At 43.5% G+C, this 21,483-nt stretch overlaps 2 protein-coding genes across 2 annotated transcripts; both read left to right on the top strand.

Moving 5' to 3' along the window:
* The first annotated feature begins 7,920 nt into the window (after positions 1-7,920).
* Positions 7,921-10,347, top strand: LOC103635514 (peptide chain release factor 1). Its single transcript, XM_020543038.1, has 6 exons — positions 7,921-8,058; positions 8,228-8,302; positions 8,748-8,878; positions 8,998-9,068; positions 9,192-9,273; positions 10,333-10,347. The coding sequence occupies exons 1-6, from the start codon at positions 7,923-7,925 to the stop codon at positions 10,345-10,347; spliced, it is 510 nt and encodes a 169-aa protein (XP_020398627.1). The 5' UTR covers positions 7,921-7,922.
* A 7,955-nt stretch (positions 10,348-18,302) lies between these two features.
* On the top strand, positions 18,303-20,534 carry LOC103635516 (pectinesterase). Its single transcript, XM_008657949.3, has 2 exons — positions 18,303-19,606; positions 19,684-20,534. Exons 1-2 carry the CDS (start codon positions 18,583-18,585, stop codon positions 20,382-20,384), a joined length of 1,725 nt encoding a protein of 574 aa, XP_008656171.1. The 5' UTR covers positions 18,303-18,582; the 3' UTR covers positions 20,385-20,534.
* The last annotated feature ends 949 nt before the right edge of the window (positions 20,535-21,483 follow it).

Below are 21,483 nucleotides of genomic sequence, written 5' to 3' on the forward strand. Positions count from 1 at the left end.
GAGGATGTTGCGATGAGTTCGTGAGAGGTCTAGGTCGTCGTCTCCCAGTCAACTTTGGGTTACTAGATCATTGTCTCCTTATGATGTAATTATTTATTTATTTTATACTGAACTCCTATTATGTAGTAAAGATGTGACATTCGTTTTTGTACCACTATTCATCATATGTGTGAGACTTGGTCCTAGCACACCTGATGATTATTTCGCGCCTGAGTTTTGGACCCCTGAAACCCGGCTGTGACAAAGGGATATTCACAAGTCTAAGGTTTGGATTTCGATGAAACTTATGCACCTGTAGCTAGGCTTGAGTCAATTCGTGTATTACTTGCCTATGCTACTTACCATGGCTTCAAGCTCTATCAAATGGACGTGAAGAGTGCCTTCCTCAATGTCCCTATCCAGGAAGAGGTCTATGTTGAGCAACCTCCCAGCTTTGAAGACAGTGAGTATCCTAACCATGTGTATAAGCTCTTAAAAGCGCTTTGTAGGCTCAAGCAAGCCCCAAGAGCATGGTATGATTGCCTAAGAGACTTCCTTATCACTAATGGCTTCAAAGTCAGAAAGGGCGATCCTACTCTCTTCACTAAAACTGTTGCAAAAGACTTGTTTATTTGCCAAATTTATGTTGATGATATTATATTTGGGTCTACTAACATGTCAACTTGTGAAGATTTTAGTAGGATCATGATACATAAATTCAAGATATCTATGATGGGGGAGTTGAAATATTTCCTTGGATTTCAAATCAAGCAACTCCAAGAGGGCACCTTCATCAGCCAAACTAAGTACATTCAAGACATACTTAAGAACTTTGGGATGAAGAATGACAAACCCATCAAGACACCCATGGGAACCAATGGATATCTCGACCTCGACACGGGAAGTAAGTCCGTGGATCAAAAGGTATACCGATCGATGATAGGATCTTTACTTTACTTATGTGCATCTCGACCGGATATTATGCTTTTTGTATGCATGTGTGCAAGGTTCCAGGTAAATCCTAAGGAAGTTCACCTTAGGGCCATGAAAAGAATCATGAGGTATTTAGTTTACACTCCTAAGTTTGGGCTTTGGTATCCCAAGGGATCTATCTTTGATTTAATTGGGTATTCCGATGCTGATTATGCCGGATGTAAAATTGATAGAAAGAGCACATCAGGGACTTGTCAGTTTCTGGGAAGATCCCAGGTGTCATGGGCTTCAAAGAAATAAAACTTCGTAGCTCTTTCCACCGTGGAAGTCGAGTATATTGCTGCAGGACATTGTTGCGCACAATTACTTTGGATGAGGCAGACCCTTAGGGACTATGGCTACAAATTGAGTAAAGTCCCTCTCCTATGTGATAATGAGAGTGCAATCCGCAAGGCGGATAATCCCGTTGAACACAGCCGCACTAAGCATATAGACATCCGGTATCACTTTCTGAGAGATCACCAACAAAAGGGGGATATCGAAATTCCTTATGTGAGCACCCACAACCAATTAGCTGATATCTTTACCAAGCCACTAGATGAGAAAACTTTTAGCAAACTTAGGAATGAGCTAAATATACTTGATTCTTGGAACTTTGATTGAAACAATGCTCACATAGCTAATTCATATACCTTTGACCATGTCTCTTTCATTTGGTACAAATGCATATTTCTTATTCTTCTTGTGCCAAGACTAAGACTAATGTGCTTTCAAGTGTATTTCTATACTTAGTCTTAGATTGGAAGGGAAATGGAGTATTCGGCAAATACAAGGCTTCCACTCCAACTCTGACGGTATCATTTACCCTTTGCCATTACTCATGTAACTCTCATTGGTATGACCCTTCATTCATATTTACTTTACCATTTGGGAGAAAATGCAAATGGGGCTCTCAAGTTCTTTGTTTTGGCGATTAATGCAAAAGGGGGAGAAAAGTATAAGTCCAAAGCAAAAGGACCGCACCACCATTTCAAAACCGCACCACCATTTCAAAAAAAATCACAAAAGTTTATTTCAATTGGTATTTGAGTTAGCCTCAAAATGAATCTTTAAATTGGTGTATTTTCAATTGGTGTGTTAAAGTCAAATTTCAATTAGTATCCCATTAGTATGAAAAATTTCAATTGGTTATTGGTATCCATTTCAAAAAGGAAAATCACTACAAAAACCCTTTTGAAAGCTAAGGAGAGAATTCATTCAGGGGGAGCTTTTATTTAGTCAAATGAAAAGGCATTTGAAATAGGGGGAGGAATTTCAAATCTGAAAAAAAATGCTTTTTGCAATCGTATTCCTATACCTTTGACTATTTGCAAAAGGTTTTGAAAGGACTTTTCAAAAATATTTGCAAAAACAAACAAGTGGTGCAAATGTGGTCCAAAATGTTAAATTAGAGAAAAGCAATCCATTCATATGCATAAAGCCTTTCATTGGTTTAACTCCAAGTAACTTATGCACATTTATCTCAATTGCAAACTAGTTACATCTCTACACTTCATATTTGCTTTGGTTAGTGTTGGCATCAATCACCAAAAAGGGGGAGATTGAAAGGAAAATGGACTTAATCATTTCCTATAATCGATTTTGGTGGTTGATGTCCAACACAAACCATGTGGACTAACTAGTTTGTTTAGATATCAATTATCACAGGTGCATAAGGTTCAACACATACCAAGAAAGAAATTCAGTTAGGTACTCAATCAAAAAATGGAGCAATACTTAGAGTGTGCTGATTTTTGGCACACCGGACAGTGTTCGGTGCACCAGGCCAGGCACCCTTCGAACAAGCCACTCTCGGGAATTCAGAGATGTGCTCCGCTATAATTCACCGGACTATCCGGTGTGCCATCGAACTGTTCGGTGAGCCAGCGGAGCAACGACTCCCTGTGCACCAACAGTCGACTACGCAGAGTCTACAGTGGTGAACAGTGCCGCATAGAAGTCAGAGGTCACCGTACTGTCCGGTGTGGCACCGGACTGTCCGGCGCAGCAAGACGACAAGGCGCTCCAACGGTCAACTGCTCCAAACCCTAACAGACGCGCTGACGTGGCGCGCACCGGACAGTGAGCAGGGACTGTCCGGTGCGCCACCAGACTGTTCGGTGCGCCCATCGCCACCAGCCTTTGCCAACGGCTAGGAAGTGGTTGGGGCTATAAATACCTCCCAACCACCTCATTCAAAATCATCCAAGCATTCTGAGTTTCTCATTCATTGCAAGAGCAAAGTGCAACACTCCAAGACACAATCAAAGCAATCAATCCACTCAAAGTTCTCAAAATCAACGCTAGTGCTTAAGGGCTTGTGAGAGGATCGTTTGTGTTCTTTTGTTGCTCTTGTCGCTTGGATTGCCTTCTTTCTTTCTCATTCCATTTCTCAAGAGCTTTGTAAAGCTAAGCAAGAGACACCAAGTGTGTGGTGGTCCTTACGAGGTCTTAGTGACCCGTGTGATTAAGGGAAGGCTCACTCGGTCCAAGTGACCATTTGAGAGAGAGGGAAGGGTTGAAATAGACCCAACCTTTGTGGCCTCCTCAACGGGGACTAGGTTCTTTGGAACCGAACCTCAGTAAAACAAATCATCGTGTCAACTCGCTTTGATTCTCGCTTGATTTGTTTGCCCTCTTTCCTCTCTCTAACGTTTCCTTGCTTGCATTGATTTGAGTTTGCTCCCATACATCATCCGCATCCTTTGAGCAACTCTTAGCAAGAGAAACAATCTTTCGGACTTAAATTTAATTCTAACGCCAACCCCAGGCTTAGTGTGTGTTTATGATTGTAAATTTCAGGTTTCGCCTATTCACTCCCCTCTAGACGACTTTCAGCGTACCAAGTATCTTTTAGGTAGTGTTTGGTTGAGGAGCCAAGTAGAACGGAGCCGTTCCATCCCTGATTCTAGGAACGGAGCCAATCTGTTCTGTGTTTGGTAATCTGGAACGGAGCGGCTCTGTTTTTTGTTTGGTTCTAGAGTGAAGTAGAACGAATCGACTCTATCATATGTTTGGCATATTCATACCACTATAATATATATATAATTATATTAAATATAACACTATATATTAAGTTTGGCATCATGCGTCTTTGTTATATATATATATATATATATATATATATATATATATATATATATATATATATATATATATATATATATATATATATATATATATATATATATATATATATCGCGCGAGAGGCATGCAAGCCACGACCGGCGTCGTGCGTTTGCTGAGCGCTCGGGTCCGGCTATTTTTTTGGAGCCCAGAGATTCAGCATCTTGAGAGAATATTCCTATAATAGAGTGGCTCCGTTCCACTTTGATTCGAACCAAACAGTCTCAGTACTAGAACAGAGCGGTTCGATTCTACTATATTCTGGAACCAAACACTACCTTAGGGTGATGAAGTAAAATCTCTACTACTTATTAAGGCTGCAAGAGTAGTCTGTCATTCCGTGTTTTGCCACCATTCCTGTTCTACCATTCCCGTTCTGCCACCATTCTCATTCCTTGTTCTTCATTACCATGTTCTGCCATCATTCTATGCTCTCTCATTCCCATTCTTTGTTCTATATTTCTCATTCCCCCCTCTCCGCAAAGTCCATTCCCATTCCCCCCGTACAGCCCACGTGTAGCTAAAATTAAAAAAACAAATGTCCTCAAGGGGATTTGAACCCGTGACCTCTCAAGCAAAGGCCAAGAGTAGCTACCGCTACACCACATTTGTGTTTTTGTCTGCATCTATGACAGGAAACACATCTACTACATCTCTCACCAAGCTCATTTACTACCCTTGCACAATGTGTAGTAGTAGATAAGTATCATCGAGATTCTTGAATTATATTTTTGAATGGAGGTAATATTATTTAAAGAAGAGCTTTGCATGCAATTTCTTTTGTTTTAATAATGTTTTATACTTAAATTACCTTTTTTGCATGCGTGACATTTTTTCTTCGTAATATTTTTTCCATGGATTAGACTTGTGAGTCATTTTCATAAACCAACGCCAAGCATGAATCCATGTTTCTTACTTGAAAACCCGAACAAACACCATGAGCAGGAGGCACTCGCGTTGGCGTCGCTCATCGATGACGAGAAGAAGCTTGGCGACTGCCAGTTCGACCTCTAGAAGCAGTCCTACGTGGTCGCATGCGCCGCTGTGTACGATAAGCTCCCGCAAAGACGCCGCTTGGACGCGATCCAGAGCAGCTGCACCGCTCTGTCCATCGTTAAGCAGGGGGGCTCATGGTTGTCGCCAACGTCGAGGACTCTCCGGTTGCTTTGGACACCGCATCCGACGACGACGCCATCACGCCGTCCAGCTCATCGTCCACCTGAAGTCCTACCTGCCACGTAAGTCGCTACTGACCGAACATGAATTCTTGTGCGCTGGGACGATGGACGTTGCTGACGTTGTGTGAGTGTCCTCGAACCTGATGTATGTAGTGGAGTAGCGCATCCGGTGGTGCAACGGTCAGGGGTACTACCTCTCTGATGATGAGCCCGAGGTGCACTTCGTTTGGCAGCCCAACCAAGAGTCATCGGTACTCGTCATGTCGCGCACGTTCGACGACTACTATATCGAGGATTGTGGCATCATTTTGGCGCCAAAAGTGACGCAGAGGAGGATCGACAACAGTGACCAGTTCGTCATTCTCGCCACCGTCAGGGTAGCTTTTGTGCCGGTCTGCCTTTAATTCTCTTAGCAAACACACACGCTTACCTTTTTGTTTAAGCAAGAGCGTATGGTGGTGTGTGTCTGATGACTAATGATGTACAAGGGAATTTCTTCCAGCATGTGTGGAACGTGCTCTCCAATGATGAGACCATACAAATCGTGTCATATATCGAAGTCTGCATGATACTGATGGTTGCAATGTAGTGGTGAAATAACTAGATTAAAATAACAAAATTTATGTATGGCTAGGATCACAAATTGATTATGAAACATTTCTCATAACAGTATAACACATATTTTATATATAAGTTATCGTAGTATACTGTTATTATATATTCTCGTTGCAACGCGCTGGCACTCAGCTAGTATAATAAAAAGTGTAGATAGGGAGAGAAAGGTGGGGAAATGATTGAAGACGGCCTTAGCATACTGTTGTAATGTAACCCAGTATTTCGACCTCTTGTATTTCGAAAAACTATATATTTGACGTTCTATTTGATGAAATAAGGTTGATTGATGACTATAACGATGATTATGAATCTATACTACTATTAAGGCTGTAAGAGGTAGGCTGCCTCCCTCTGGTTCTGCCTTCAACCAATCTGCACCGTCCATCTATATGCGTCAAATCATCACCATCCATCTCGTCGCCTCCACTTCAAGCCTCCTCCATCCGATCGCAACTGCTCCTCTCTCCGCTCCCCTCTTCCTCGACACCACGCACACGGGCGCGGGCGTGGAGACCGACCACCACGACACCTCCTCCTCTGGCTGCCTCTGGCCTCGCCATCCCTCTGTCCTCGACTTCCCTCCGTCCTCCCGGTCTCCAGCCTCCCGGATCGGAAGCTCCACGTGGCGCGACATCTCGTCTCTGTCGTCTATGGCGGTGGCAGAGGTGTACTCGCCGACCGCGGCGGCGGCGGCGCAGCAGCAGCGGGAGAAGGCGACGTCGCAGATCTGGCGGGCGGTGGTGGGGTGGATCGACGAAACGTCGCTCCCGCCGGGCTCCCGCCTGGACGTCCGCGCCTACACCACCGTGCTGCACGCGCTCTCCCGCGCGGGCCAGTACGAGCGCGCGCTCGAGCTCTTCGCCGAGCTCCGGCGCCAGGGATACGAGATAAAGCGAGATTCAATGTTTCATAAAGCGAGATAAATCGAAGACCACATATCATCTCTACTTGTGTCTGACCACTGGTATGTTGTGCCTTTATTTTGCTTGTATGAATAGATCCTTTACTGTTGGTGAATTCGTAGGATGATTTTGGCAAATATCTATTAGTGTCAAGTAGACATTCTGGTCTCTGTTCTGCCTGTGTCTTCCCATCATTTCTGCCCAACATTCTTTCTATTTGGAATGCAATTGGTCACTCCTTTTTTACCCCTCTGGGTCAGCTGTACTTACGGAGAGTGGCGAGTTCCTCTTATCAGCTAGAAGGAACCGCAAAACAAGCTGCACGAGTATATTATCTCGATGGATGCTGACAACATATCAAGATCTAGCAGCACATATATTGGAAAGCTGAGGTAATAGAATTGAAAGGCAAGTGAATGTGTTGACTGTCTTGTTTTTGCCTGGTTTGTCTGATTATGTTGCCTAATCGAGATATTTGTCGTCATTTCCAGGTCAAACTTCCTCGGCACAAAATTTATGATCTCTAACATGCAGCCGCCTTATAATGGGGCTGTAGTCCCTCATGCTGGCCGGACAAATCGGAGATTCGACTCCAGGAATGTCTCCCTAAGGTACTAACAGGTAGCTACAATATAGTTCATTTGACATATCTCTGCTCCAGGGAGGTCTCCCCTAAAGTGCCAACTGGTCTGCAATTAGGGGATGCAAGTTTTTATATATTAGAATAGGAACATAGAACCTTGATACATCCAAACAAATATCAGTTTATCATTTGCTCTTTTGTGTATAGCATATGCTCCCTCTTTTGCAAGTGTAATTAGATAACATTGACTCCTAGGCTAGAGTGAAATATATGCAGTATATGTTATTACTGTTATTAGGCTATCATATGTTACTTTCATTTTTGCAATATTTATGCTTTCTTTTTTATGATCTGTAATTTTTGACATAAGAACCATCAGGTAGCAGAGGGTGAATAGAAAATAGAATACCATAAAAAGAGGGGGAAAGGAGTGCGCTCGTCCAATCCATTCCTTCACGTGTGGATGGCTCAGCAGTGATGGCTTATCTTACGTGGTCTATGATTCTTTTGGGATGCTTATGTAATAGTATGTTTGCCAACTGTTTTTACAACTGAGGCAACTTGGGGATGAGCGACGAGGAGCTCATGGAGCAGTGCGATATGGGCACGTTCAAGGCGTCCGGCCCCGGCGGCCAGCACCGCAACAAGCGCGAGTCCGCCGTCCGGCTGAAACACCTTCCCACCGGCATCATCGCCCAGGTCGGTAGCCTTGCTGAATTAGCTTAAATTCTCAATTACCTCGATCGCTTCGTACAATGATTTATCTGTTCCTAGAATTTGAATGAGGAGAAGGTTGGATATGCAATCACGAATCAGTTGAACTTCACACAAACTGAATGCTTAATCTTTTTTCCCGTAAAATTCCACACAAGTTGTGGAGGATCGGTCACAACATAAGAACCGAGCGTCTGCTTTATCTCGGCTTCCAACCCTGATTGCTCTTAAAGGTAAAAGAATCTAATGTTCTCCAAGTTATGCGTTGTTTCAGAAAAAGAACTATAGGTCTGTTCAACTAATTTAAGAACCATCTTAAGGGGTGCTTGTTTGGGATTATAATCTGCCCAGATTATATAATCCAACAAACTTTGAACTGTTTTTTGAACTGTTAGTTAATCTGGGCAGATTATAATCCCAAACAAGCACCCCCTAAGTGACCATGAGTCACATACAAATCATAGTGCAGCTTCATAAGAGCTCATATGCCTCCAATTTAACCGCGGTGTTTGGTTTCTAGGGACTAATTTTTAGTTCCTCCATTTTATTCTATTTAATCCCTAAATTGCCAAATACGGGAGGGACCAAAAATTAGTCCTTAGAAACCAAACATCCCCTAAGTTCTTATGCTGCCTGATGGATTTAATTTCCATGATCATTAATGGCGCAGTGCTTCAATTAGGAGGCCGATAAACCTGGAAGACTACACTCCACCTGTTGAGCTTCTTCAGATATTACCCCTGAAGTCCAGCGTTAGAGGAAAAGATGTTGGCCCCCAAATCGGTCCAAATAACTCAAAATTTTCTCCAGTATGTTCCTGTTGTTATAATTCAATGGCTAATGCATTATGCATGTGTTTTGCTGTCATTGGTCCTTGCGATTTGCATATTTAAACACCTCCCTTTGTACTTCGTTTTCCACTGGGCAGGAAATGCAAGCATTATTAGACCTGCTGTTTGCTGTTGAAGGTTCTGTATCAGATGCAACAAAGATTTTAGTGTAACACGTTACATCTATATTCCACTGGTGCGCACAGATGCTAGATGGCATCATGTATATTTGCTATAGTTTTACATTCAAGCCACCTCATAATTATCTCGGTGAACTATGACCATAATGCAGCCTAAGCACTGGTGCTTTGTCAAGATTGATTCTGTCAGATGATTCTCTCCGAACGACCGCGAATGAACTGCGAGCTTCGAAGGTAACCCTGCAAATATGTGAGCTGGCCACAACTGCCTATTCATTGATTAGAGGATACCGCATTCCAAACTTTAGGCTCTAAATTAATCCCAAGAAAAACAATCATATCACATAGTAACCTAGGGTACTAATACGAGGTCCTTATCTAAACAGACCACTGGTGATAGCCAGGTCCATCACATTGTGTTATACCCTACAGTACTTTATCAGATAAATTTTAAGCACATCAGATGGCCAGTAATTCCACATTAGGTGACATGCCTTGATTCCCACTTGAGCAATCTTTACATGAAGTATAATGTACAAGCACCATCCACTCATATCCAGGACAAGTCACTCCATTTGTATAAATATTAAGAGTATTTGGTTCAGAGCATGTTTGCTAAAACAGGATAATTATGTTATGTCATTCTTAACTTCTAAGTGCTGACCAAGTTTTAAATATTATTCATTTCATTGATTTCCTGCTTACAATACCCTAACGCTCGGTTTGGATGCTTGGAATTGGATTCCATTCTAATAATTGTAATTTAGATATAGATCAATTAAGCTAATATAGTTTTATATAGAATATATTTATATAATATTGTTAGTCATATGAAAAAATATTTATGTGTTATATTTTTATTATAGAGGAGCGAGCTGAATAGCGTGCTATAAGTTCCTACCGGTAAGACTGTGTTTCCAATCCGTGTATATACACTTGATTTGCTTATCATAGCTGGTGAAGTGTAGTTTTTGGTCTTCAATGTATTGTACTTAGCAGGGCTGTCCAAACAGGACCTTGTCCAAACCTTGTTGCTATTTTATTTGGAGAGAAGGCATCCATGCACTCCAATGATGCCATGAAATTCAGTTCATTCAATAAGAACTTGGATGATTCATAGGTTACTATTTAAAATGCTTCCTTTGTTGGTTGCATTCAGCTCTTTATTGTGTGATGTTGCATAGTTAAGTACTTATGTTCTGTTTATCTATATTTTGGTCCACACACGGTATGAGGTCAAGAAAATCCATAAGCTGAAGCATTGCTGATTTTAGTGCTTCCTTTAACTTTCAGCCATTGTTGTCTTAGCTTACTATCCCTACTACTCCTTAAGAGCGGAGTGTAGGCGTCCACACATTTGAGTGGTGCACGGTTCTGCTGGTGGCACGCGGACGGAAGGTCTTCTTGCCGTCGATGGAAGGTGTCGCGGATCCCGGCCCTCCTCCCCACACCGCCTCTCCCTCCGCTTGGGCTCCACCTCGCCGTGATCTCCGCCGTGGTGCCGCGGATCCCGGCACGCCCGCTCGCCCGGATCTCGCCGTGTCCGCGCATGGATCCCGCCCGCTCGCCCGGTCTCGGCACGCTCTCACGGTGGAGGCGCCCCTCTCCGCCACGCTCGCGAGGCCTCTGCCCGCCTCCCCCACCGTGACAAGTACCCCCGCGGCCCCGCCTCCGTCCGACGCCCCTACCACACCGCCATCTCCGCGCCCCCTCTCCCTCCCCCGGTGTGATGCCCCCAACCCCCCCCCCCCCCGTGCCATGGTGCCCTCGCCTCCGCCCCCGTCAAACACCTGCCCCCGCCCACGCTCTCCCACGATCTCTGCCGCCACGTCTCCGCCGTCGTCCGCAATTGGTTCAGGTCAGATCTGCGTTTGGCGGCCCGTCCTCATCCGCGCGCCCTCGCCCACGCTCGCCCGTGATCTCCGCCGCCGCGTCTTCACCACCCTCGCCCGTGATCTCCGCCGCCATCCGCACTTGGGTCAGGTCAGATCTGCGTTTGGTGGCCATCCCCATCCTCATCCTCTTCCGCGCGCCCACGCCCACTCTTCATCCTATTTCCGACATGGGGGAGGACGACAAGGTCATCGTCGAGCGTTGTGCCAGGGAATGGAGTCGCCCACCGGCAGCTCCTCACCACCGACAGGAAGCAACTCGTGGAGATGCTCAAGCGGTCACCCTATTTCCTCTCCACCCACGTCCACCTCTAGGTCCACGCGGGCGACCAATCCAACGAGGCACCGTTCTCCCCATCAAGGTAACCTAGATTTTCTCCTATTCCCACCAAATATTGCATCGGTTACCTACATCGCACATGGAAATAGGAGCAACTTCTTTGGGTTTGGTCGGCTGAGAGCTGGTGGTGTGCTCACCTTGTGTAGTCATGATTTCTGATGATGAGAGACACTGATGAAATATTCGACAAAAAGTTGTACTCATTTTCTACTGTCATCATCTCATTAAGGTGATTGCAATGTATAGGGTTTCATAACAAATGCTGTGAAAAGACAGATGAGACTTCAATATCTTCTGCTCAGCTAAGCCCGCTTGGTACATATTCACTACGCCTTTTAATTTTAATGATATACATTGCTTACAGATACATTGCTTACAGATACATTGCTTACATATCTAATGTCTTTTATGGGACATCTTAGCCACTACGACCAAGACGACCCTAACCTCACAATGACGTGTTGTTGTTCTAAAAAATGCATCCAAAACAGTTTCTTCTTTATAGTTTGTAGACATTAGGTGGATATACACTTTCTATCTTGATTATACAATGAAGCCTTTAGCCAATCTTATGGTACTTGTGAGACTAATAAAAGGTGGCTATGTTTTATGTAGATAAAACATAGTACCAAACATGAATGGCTTCAAGGCTAGCAAATGTTTGAGGACACTTGATCTGCACCAATGAGGTACAACCTTGCACTTTCCAAGTATGGATCAATATTTCGTTCAGCAATTAAATAGCATGAATGTGTAGTTGACATTTTGTCTCCTTTTATTAGTCTCATGAACTCTCAATTCTTATTAGTGGTACTTGTGAGTGAAGTGTCTCCCTTCGTTTATATTTGCGGAGCAAGTTAAATCCCGCAATTTTTTTTGTTGACGCAGGTTCCTGGATCTGAACAAGCCTCGCACAAAAATTAGGAAAATAAAAAAGCATAGTTGGGATGGGGATGGGACGATTCTGATATGAATGATTGAATTGCCGCTCATCTTACCTGACAGATCGGTAAATATCTCTCGCTCATTGGTACCGTTCTTTATTAGACATGCAGGTACCGTTCTTTATTAGATCAGTTTTATATATATGATGATATTACTTTTTTGCATGTCTGGTCTTCTGCCATTGGTTTTGGTTTAGGGAAGAGATGCTCTAATACTTGATGTCAAACATAGCTTGAAACTCTACATTACCAAGATGCACTAAGATGGCTCCTTGCATAGATGTGTAATTCTACAAATGTTCTTCTTTTGGACTCTTGAATGATAAGCCCAGCGCAGTGGTGAGAAGTCTTTTCACTGAGCCAAAGGTCCTGGTTTGACGCTGCCTCCCTGCAAAAATGCAGGGGTAAGGCTTGCCTCGATTTTTCTTCTTCCCCAGACCCTACTCATGTGGGAGCCGCCAACACTGGGTCTGTCATTTTTTTGGCCTTTTGTCCAAGCCTTTAGAATAGGATTTTCTATTTTAGTATCATGATATTGCTTGATCGTGGGATATTTCACTATGCCCTATTGTTGTTATAAGTATGATCTTGACAAGGCATAACTACATCCTCAAGTCATCTATTGGATCTCTCGCTATGAATTTGAGTTAGTTGAGTATGATCTTGGCAAAGCATAACAACATACTCAAAAACTTCATTTTAACGGCAATGTATCTGCTGTGACTTGCACATACCATATGTCTTCTTTTAGCCAGGAATGGTGTCTTACTGTATCTTTGCTTGCTTCATGTGTTTGTCAGCAACATGCTTTATTCCATGGTAGAATGTTAGAATGTTGTTTTCAAACAAATAATGCAATAATTACACATTTAATGCTTAGTTATGGCGATGGAATCCCAAGCAGAGGCACTCGACCAGTTAGCAACTGATGATTTATTAGAAGGAAAGGTAAAAATAAACATTTACAAACCAATATAAATACTTGCCTTGTGCTAATATCACATGACTGTCTCTATTTATTGGTGAACAGTTTGCACTGCTTGAGACTTCATCTGTTGATGATGATCTTTCACAACTGAAAAAGGAATTGTCTGGAAGCTCTTTGGTATGTATTGTTATCTGGGTTATCAAATTAGAATTCTAACGATTGAAGCTAATGAGATACCTGTTGTCTATTTATTTCAGTAAATATTCATTCTAGCTGCTGACCTTTCATCTGATGATTTATTTCAGTAACAGTTAATAATTGAAGCTAATGCGATATCTGCTTGTTCACAAAATAGAACAACATGATGTTATTTTGGTGCACATTTAGTGGATATATTTTTGTTCTAAAAAAAGACATTGATTAAATGTATAGAGTATGGATTACAATCTGTAGACATCCAGCAAATTTTTTGTCCTTCCAGAATATTTTACTCTATCCATCTTCTATAGTCCCCATTGATTCAGAGTTACTTTTGCTGTTTTGGTCAATCCCCATGAGGTGGAGTTCACCTTTAGAATTTATTCCTTTTGAGTTCTTCATGTTATACTGGGTCATAACCTAATGCCTATTCATATTTCAGGACGTGGGAGAACCTGGAACAGCTGTGGAGGTTCGAGCATTTACTACATTTCCCTTAAAAATATTACAAACCTTATTTGGTCTCCTTCAGTCTACTGAAGTGTAACGGCCTATAGTTAATTGAAGCTCATTTCTTCCCCTGAGATGATTTCCCCTTTTCTATCATAACCTTGGTTATTTATCTGTCACACTAACATTGCTATTAGAATGCTACTATTTGTACAAATAGAAGATATAATGCGGACTACACTACCTGGGCTTATTTCATCGCCTTTGCTATAACTCAGGGGCACATTATGGAAGGTGATCCTGAACTTATTGATGATTCTGAGTTTTATCAACAACTTCTCAAGTAGTTCCTTGAGTCATGTGATAGAGGGGCATCAGGTTAGTTCATTTTAACTATTGAACTTATTATTATTTATTTACACACAGTTGTATTCGATCCCGAATCCGATTGAAATACATTAGGGTAGGATACAGGATGACATATTATCCATCTATATCCGTTCGTTTTCACCCTAGAATTTATTTATATATCAACATACATACTGAAACATGGTTCATCCTTGATCTTTGTTCTAACTTAATTGATGGTCTCTGGCCAAAATATAACTATGGGGGCTGACCAACATGAGGCATTGAGGCAGACCAACAAATCAACATAAATAAGGTGCTAGCTTCTCAAACTTTTTTTAGAATGAGATATATGAACTATATGTCATGTCAGTGTGATTAATTTTTCCATGTTACAGATCATAGTGTTGACACCAATACTCGAGAAATACTAGAAATCCCTGTACTGTGGTTTTTCTTCAACTTGCTTTGGTGGCAGGGTGCCATTTTAGGAGCATATGAGGTGGCTGATTCTGACTTCAATCTAGCCTCCTGTTTACTGATAAGCACTGTTGCTTGTCATGTTGTCAGATTCTCTTTGTTTCTGGTGTCTTGCTGACCATTGGGTCAAAACCAACTGTGCAGTTCTTCACTAAGCCTAAGGATCACAAGGTACTGATCTTCTCCCTACAAACCCGAGTTGTTTTAGTTCCATTTATATTTATTTTGGTTTGGTCTTGGGTCATCAGTTAAGTTCCTGAACTAATGGCTATTTTTTGGTTTTGGATATTTCGGTTTCAATCTTGATTATTTTGGTTTGGTCTTGGGTCATCAGTTAAGTATACATAGGCCTACCTATGAACAGGAGATCGCAATGAGTTCACTTACTATTGTAATAGCCATCCATGGTTCAGTCTCAATAGGTGACTTTTGTTATTATTAGTAGTAGAGATTTACGAGCTTTTTTGATATCTTCTGGATCATTATTTGGCTATTTTGAATCTAAAGTTTCTGAATCATGGGCAAGAAGCAATTTCACTGTACATGTCAGTTAACCAATATCTGATCCAATGATGTAATGTTTTAATTTTGGATGATGCTTTTGCTAATTTTTCTTGAATGTGACAAAGTGATTTTGCAGTGCTTTATTATTGAGTAATGAACATGCATGAAGCTAAAGCCTTGAGATGTCAATCATATATTTGTATGTTTTGGGCAGTAGAATTTGCATAGTTGCTGGCTTGAAGATAATGGTACCTGGTTTACCTCACATTAATCCAAACTCACTATCCCCCAATCTTGTTGCAAATGTTGCAGTGTGACTCATCGGAACCTGATTTATGTGATTCGGGATGCAATGGTGTGCAGATGATGCGTCCTTCAGTCATCTCCAAGGCTGGTGGCCTTGAAAGAGAGAAGGATTATCGTTACACTGGGAGTGATGGTAAATGCAAGTTTGACAAGTCTAAGATTATTGCTTCAATTCAGAACTTCAGTATTGTCTGTGGATGAGGGTCAAAATGTTGCTAACCTCATATAACATGGGCCACTGGCAAGTAAGTAAAAGATAAAGAATCTGTTGAAATACATAGAATAGTCAATATCAAACAATAAAATAAACTTCAGTAATCGTTGTGAATTAATATTTCATTGAATGATTTATATTCTATCGCGATGCACGACACTCTACTATCATATATAGAACTAATGGTTGCAATGTGCTGGTGAAATACTTTGATTAAAATAACAATATAACACATATTTGTACATAATTTGTTGTGGTATTATACGTTCCCGTTGCAACGCACGGGCACTCACCTAGTGAACATATATGGATGATATGCGGTAAATTATTACAATATACACTATTAAAAACTGTATGGTTTGCGTATAAACGACTCCAGCATCTCTCGTGTTCTGTTACCTACTATATCTTTTATTTTAAACTTTACTTTAAAAATAATACTAATACTATCTATGATGCAAAACATTATTTTGCATGATTATAATCTGAAGCAAAATTTCGACCACCGCAGATAACAGTTAGGCTTAAATCGGGCAACTCAAGGCAGCAACTGTCAAATCGGCCATGGTCGCCATTAACGGATCATGCATCGTCAGCCCGGCCTATGCTTCGTTTTTATTTGCGACTTTACATCCATATACGCACTAGCTCCCCCGTGCGATATGCAAGTGCGCTTTTAACGGTCTAGCCGGCTTGCACCATAGCACCTGCAGTGCTTCAGTTGCAGATCGACTAAACCCAGCAGCAGCTCGGTGGGGTTTGACGACGCATTGTAAGTTGCGGCATCGCACGCGCGCCCGCCATTGAGACATGGCTACTAAATTATTAGTTCATTCTTATATATAGTTTTTTACTATTACATCTAAGCGTACTGAAAAGGACAATTTTAATCCAACACTACCAGAATCGAGAGCGCTTGTCGAAAATAAATCATATGATATGTTAGAATTATAGGCATTTTCCGTATCATTTTAATTCCATAAATTAATATTATGATGATGACATATAAAAGATAATTAATCATGACATCAAATATATCCATAACAATATGGATCATCAGAACATAGAGCATATGAATTATATAAAACATATAAATACGATAAACATGTAAACTGACTGAACAATTGAAAATAAACGGATAGAAACACAAACTGCATGACTGTAAAATTAAAACAGACAGATTTATCATATTATAATAAGACAGAACAGATAAGATAAAATCATTCCTACATATGAAGCAGCATAGATAAATGTATGAAACATATATAATATCCAGAACACAAAACAGTAAATAAATAAAACGATCATACCCTCCGATGCGCTCTGATGATCCAGATCCTTGCCCAGCTTCTTTTGTCATGTTGGAGATGTTTTGGGCAGTCGCGAAGACGCTCCCCAAAAACCTAATTGCCGATCCCCCGTGCAAGGTCTCGAACGGCACCGGCTTCGGAGGCACCTGCCCTCTCGCTTCTCTGTGCGCGCTTGCCGAGTCACGCCATAAGTCGGCAGCTCAAGGAGAAGGGTCACTCGGCAGACGAAGAGACATGGTCACTCGGCTGACGTACGCGGTTAGTGAGTGCTAAAAATTAACACAACCACACCATGCACGCACGCCCGCCACGCCCGGCCCGGGCGGCGGCGCGCGTGCGCGCGTGTGGCACGCCCTTGTCCATTTCTTGACTTCTCAAGTTAAGTGGAATAAGTCCCACCATATAAGTCAAGCCAAAGGACCCTTGGACTTCCAATGTGGTACTATTGGTATTCTGCACCATTACACACCTTAGAGTTTATTTAATAAATGGGCCAAGCCCATAAAGGATCCAACATGATATGCTTTCGGCATCTAGATCCGTAACAATCAAAACTAATGGTAATTGGCAATCACGATCCACCAAAAAATTGATTTAAATAATTATTTTTGATGGTATACGTCTTACTTTCGATTTTTTTTCGTCAGGTTATTTGAATTCGTAGTGTTATGAGATTAAAGTGAAATATACTTATATTAAATAATTAATGTTTTCGATTGAAACTCACTATATATATATAAAGTAGCAGCTAAGAGCAACTCCAATAGTTATGTAAATTTTAGCTCTCTAAATCACAGATTTAAAAAGTTGCTAAATGGCTTTTGTAGTAAAAAAATGTGAGTTCTACAATAGTTCTCTGAATATAGGTTGTAATTTTGTTTTGTATCTATCCACATAAAAAATAAGTCATAAAAACTATATAATGCAGTCAACATATTTGTTTAGTGAGTTGCTAAATGGTTTCCAAATGTAGAGAGAAAATGAGGTTAGATGACAAGTTGTTAAATTTAGAAAGTTTATTTAGAGAACTGTTGGAGAATAGTTTTCATATTAACTACCTAAATTATTGATTTAGGAAGTCTTTTAGAGAACTACTGGAGTTACTCTAAGTTTTCTACTTAATTATGTCCGATGTATGACACATCGAAGATATATATAGATGAACAAGAGTCCAAGAGGGTCTAGACCAAATTTTACGGGATACATGGAAAAGGAGGTCAAAATCAGCCGCTTTACTTTGACGAAAGTACAAAAAAAGAACAACAACACAGATCCCAACTTGAATCCGACCAACCCAACCCAAAATCATGAATGCCATCCACTTCCAAACATGTGCGTCCATGCATGCATACTCTCCAGCTCGATCGAATGCTTGAACAGTTGAACCCCATGCATGCTTTTTCTAGACGCAAAAAGGCGAAATAAAATTCTCAATCGTCACTACTCACTACCCTCACTCAGTACTCTCTAGTTAGTCTCTACACTACCATTTTGTCAGTTTCTTGACCCCTCTTCTCCACAGAATTACCATGGATCCCTCTGCTCTTCACCTATAAATCCCCAAACTCACCTCTCGTCGTTCTCGCAATCATCTCAAACAAGCTCAGGGGCAAGACGTGCATTGCTACCATGGCGCTCCACTCTGCTGCAGCCGCCGCCGCTCTCTCGGCCCTCCTGATGCTCTCCTTCTCAGGCCTTACGCTCTCCGACACGACGCCGTCCACGCCGGTGTCACCGTCGGCCGCGTGCAACGCCACCACTGACCCGACCTTCTGCCGGTCCGTCCTCCCGCCGCGCGGCAAGGGGGACCTCTACAAGTACGGCCGCTTCTCGGTGGCCGAGTCCCTGGCGGGCGCGCGCATGTTCGCGGCCCTCGTCGACCGCTACCTCGCGCGCCACCGGCACCTCTCCTCGAGCGCCATCGGGGCGCTGCGGGACTGCCAGCTCATGGCCGACCTCAACGTGGACTTCCTCACGGCCGCCGGCGCCACGATCAAGACCACGGACACCCTCCTGGACCCGCAAGCCGACGACGTGCACACGCTGCTGTCGGCGATCCTGACCAACCAGCAGACGTGCTTCGACGGCCTGCAGGCCGCGTCGGGGTCGTGGTCCGACCGCGGCGGCCTCGACGCGCCCATCGCCAACGGCACCAAGCTGTACAGCCTCTCGCTGTCGCTCTTCACCAGGGCATGGGTGCCAACGGCGAAGCCGGCTCACTCGCACAAGGGTGGCAGCAATGACCCGCACCACGGCCACGGCCACGGCCACGGTGACAAGAACAAGAAGCACCCGGCGGCATCCGCGGCGAGGAGGGGCCTGTTTGACGTGACCGACGACGAGATGGTGCGGCGGATGGCGATCGAGGGGCCAGAGGCGACGGTGGAGGTGAATACCGTGGTCACGGTGGACCAGAGTGGCGCCGGGAATTTCACCACGATCGGGGACGCCGTGGCTGCCGCGCCGAGAAACCTCAACGGCAGCACCGGGTACTACGTGGTCTACGTGCTTGCTGGCGTCTACGAGGAGAACGTGGTGGTGCCCAAGCACAGCAAGTACATCATGCTGGTCGGCGACGGCATCGGCCAGACCGTGGTCACCGGCAACCGGAGCGTCGTCGACGGCTGGACCACCTTCCAATCGGCCACCTTCGGTGATATACTGTTTTTTTTTCCCTCTAGTTAAATTTGTGCGCTTCATTAACTGAATGTCTTCTCCTTCCTGATGCAGCCGTGGTGGGGCAAGGATTCGTGGCGGTGAACATGACGTTCCGTAACACGGCGGGGCCAGCCAAGCACCAGGCGGTGGCGTTCCGTTCCGGGGCCGACCTGTCGGCGTACTACGGCTGCAGCTTCGAGGCGTACCAGGACACGCTGTACACGCACTCCCTCCGCCAGTTCTACCGCGGCTGCGACATCTACGGCACCGTGGACTACGTGTTCGGCAACGCCGCGGTCGTGTTCCAGGGCTGCACCTTCTACTCCCGGCTGCCCATGCAGGGGCAGTGCAACACGGTCACGGCGCAGGGCCGCAGCGACCCCAACCAGAACACCGGCACCTCCATCCAGGGCTGCTCCCTCGTCGCGGCGCCGGAGCTCGCCGCCAACACCGCCTTCACGACGCTCAGCTACCTCGGCCGCCCATGGAAGAACTTCTCGCGGACGGTGGTCATGGAGTCGTACGTCGGCGCGCTCGTCGACCCCTCCGGCTGGATGCCCTGGTCCGGGGACTTCGCGCTCAGCACGTTGTATTACGCAGAGTACAACAACACCGGCCCGGGCGCCGACACCAGCCGCCGGGTTGCGTGGCCGGGGTTCCACGTGCTTGGCGACGGCACCGACGCCGGCAACTTCACCGTCTCAAGCATGGTGCTAGGCGAGAACTGGCTGCCGCAGACTGGCGTGCCATTCACCAGCGGCTTAATTCCTTGAAGCGCGTGCTTCATGTCAATAGTTAGCTACCCCTATATATATGTGTTTCTGCAGTAATAATTTTAACTTAATCATCGAAACCGGAACGATAAATGCAGTAGGTCCTGTTCGCTTGACTTTAATTGGTATCGAGTTCTACTGATTATACAATATTTTGTTTCTATAAATTACAACTGTAACAGTATGAACAACTGACTTTAATTTAAATCAAACAACCCTAAGGACGATATGTATACGTACGATGTGGTAGAACCTACCAAGTTATCGGGTTCACATGCACCTGTTCTTGTGTCTCAAGGACCCCGGATATGCGTGTGCACTGGGTAACTTAACAGGATTCATCCGAGTGTCCTAAGGACCCCGGATAAACCACATATAACCAAGATCGCAGGATTAAGTAAACACAAATCACACATCAACTTTTGTAGTGGAATTTCTTAATTACCAAAAGGTTACAAGTTACAACAAGATTACATTATACATATCGGAGTGATTACAAGTGTGATTTCCAAAGTAGTTTAACTTTGAAAGGATCTAAGGGTCTGTTTGGTTGGGCTGTGGCTGTGAAAAAAGTTGCTGTGGGCTGTGAGCTGTGGAAAAAGCTGCTGTAGGCTGTAAGCTGTTAAAAAGCTAAAAACCGTTTGGTGGAATCCACTAAAAGTCATTAAAAATTCTTCGATATATGTTTTCGTAGTTCCATCCGAAAAGCCACTAAAAGCAGGTTCAGAGGTGCTTTCAGATTTGCACTACAAGAAAGTCGGCTTTTAGAAAAAGCTGCTTCCTGGATCCAGCCCTTTGGTTGACTTTTGGCTTTTAAGGGGGCAAAAGCCAAAGCCAAAAGTCAAACCAAACACACCCTAAGTTACAACTTTGAAATATAAAACAATTTAAAGTTTAAAATATATGCTAGCTCATATGACAATCCTCAGAAAAATATAGAAGAGTTACTTTTACGTATAAGAAGGTCATGCCAACCGACGCTTAGTCACCAACACATCAGCACATGATCAACACCTACAACGGTGGGTTCAAAGAACCCTGAGTACGAAGGTACTTTCACAAGTCTTACCCGACTAAAGAAAAACTCTCAAAGATATGC

Source organism: Zea mays, chromosome 8, assembly GCF_902167145.1.
Source record: "Zea mays cultivar B73 chromosome 8, Zm-B73-REFERENCE-NAM-5.0, whole genome shotgun sequence".
NCBI lineage: Eukaryota > Viridiplantae > Streptophyta > Magnoliopsida > Poales > Poaceae > Zea > Zea mays.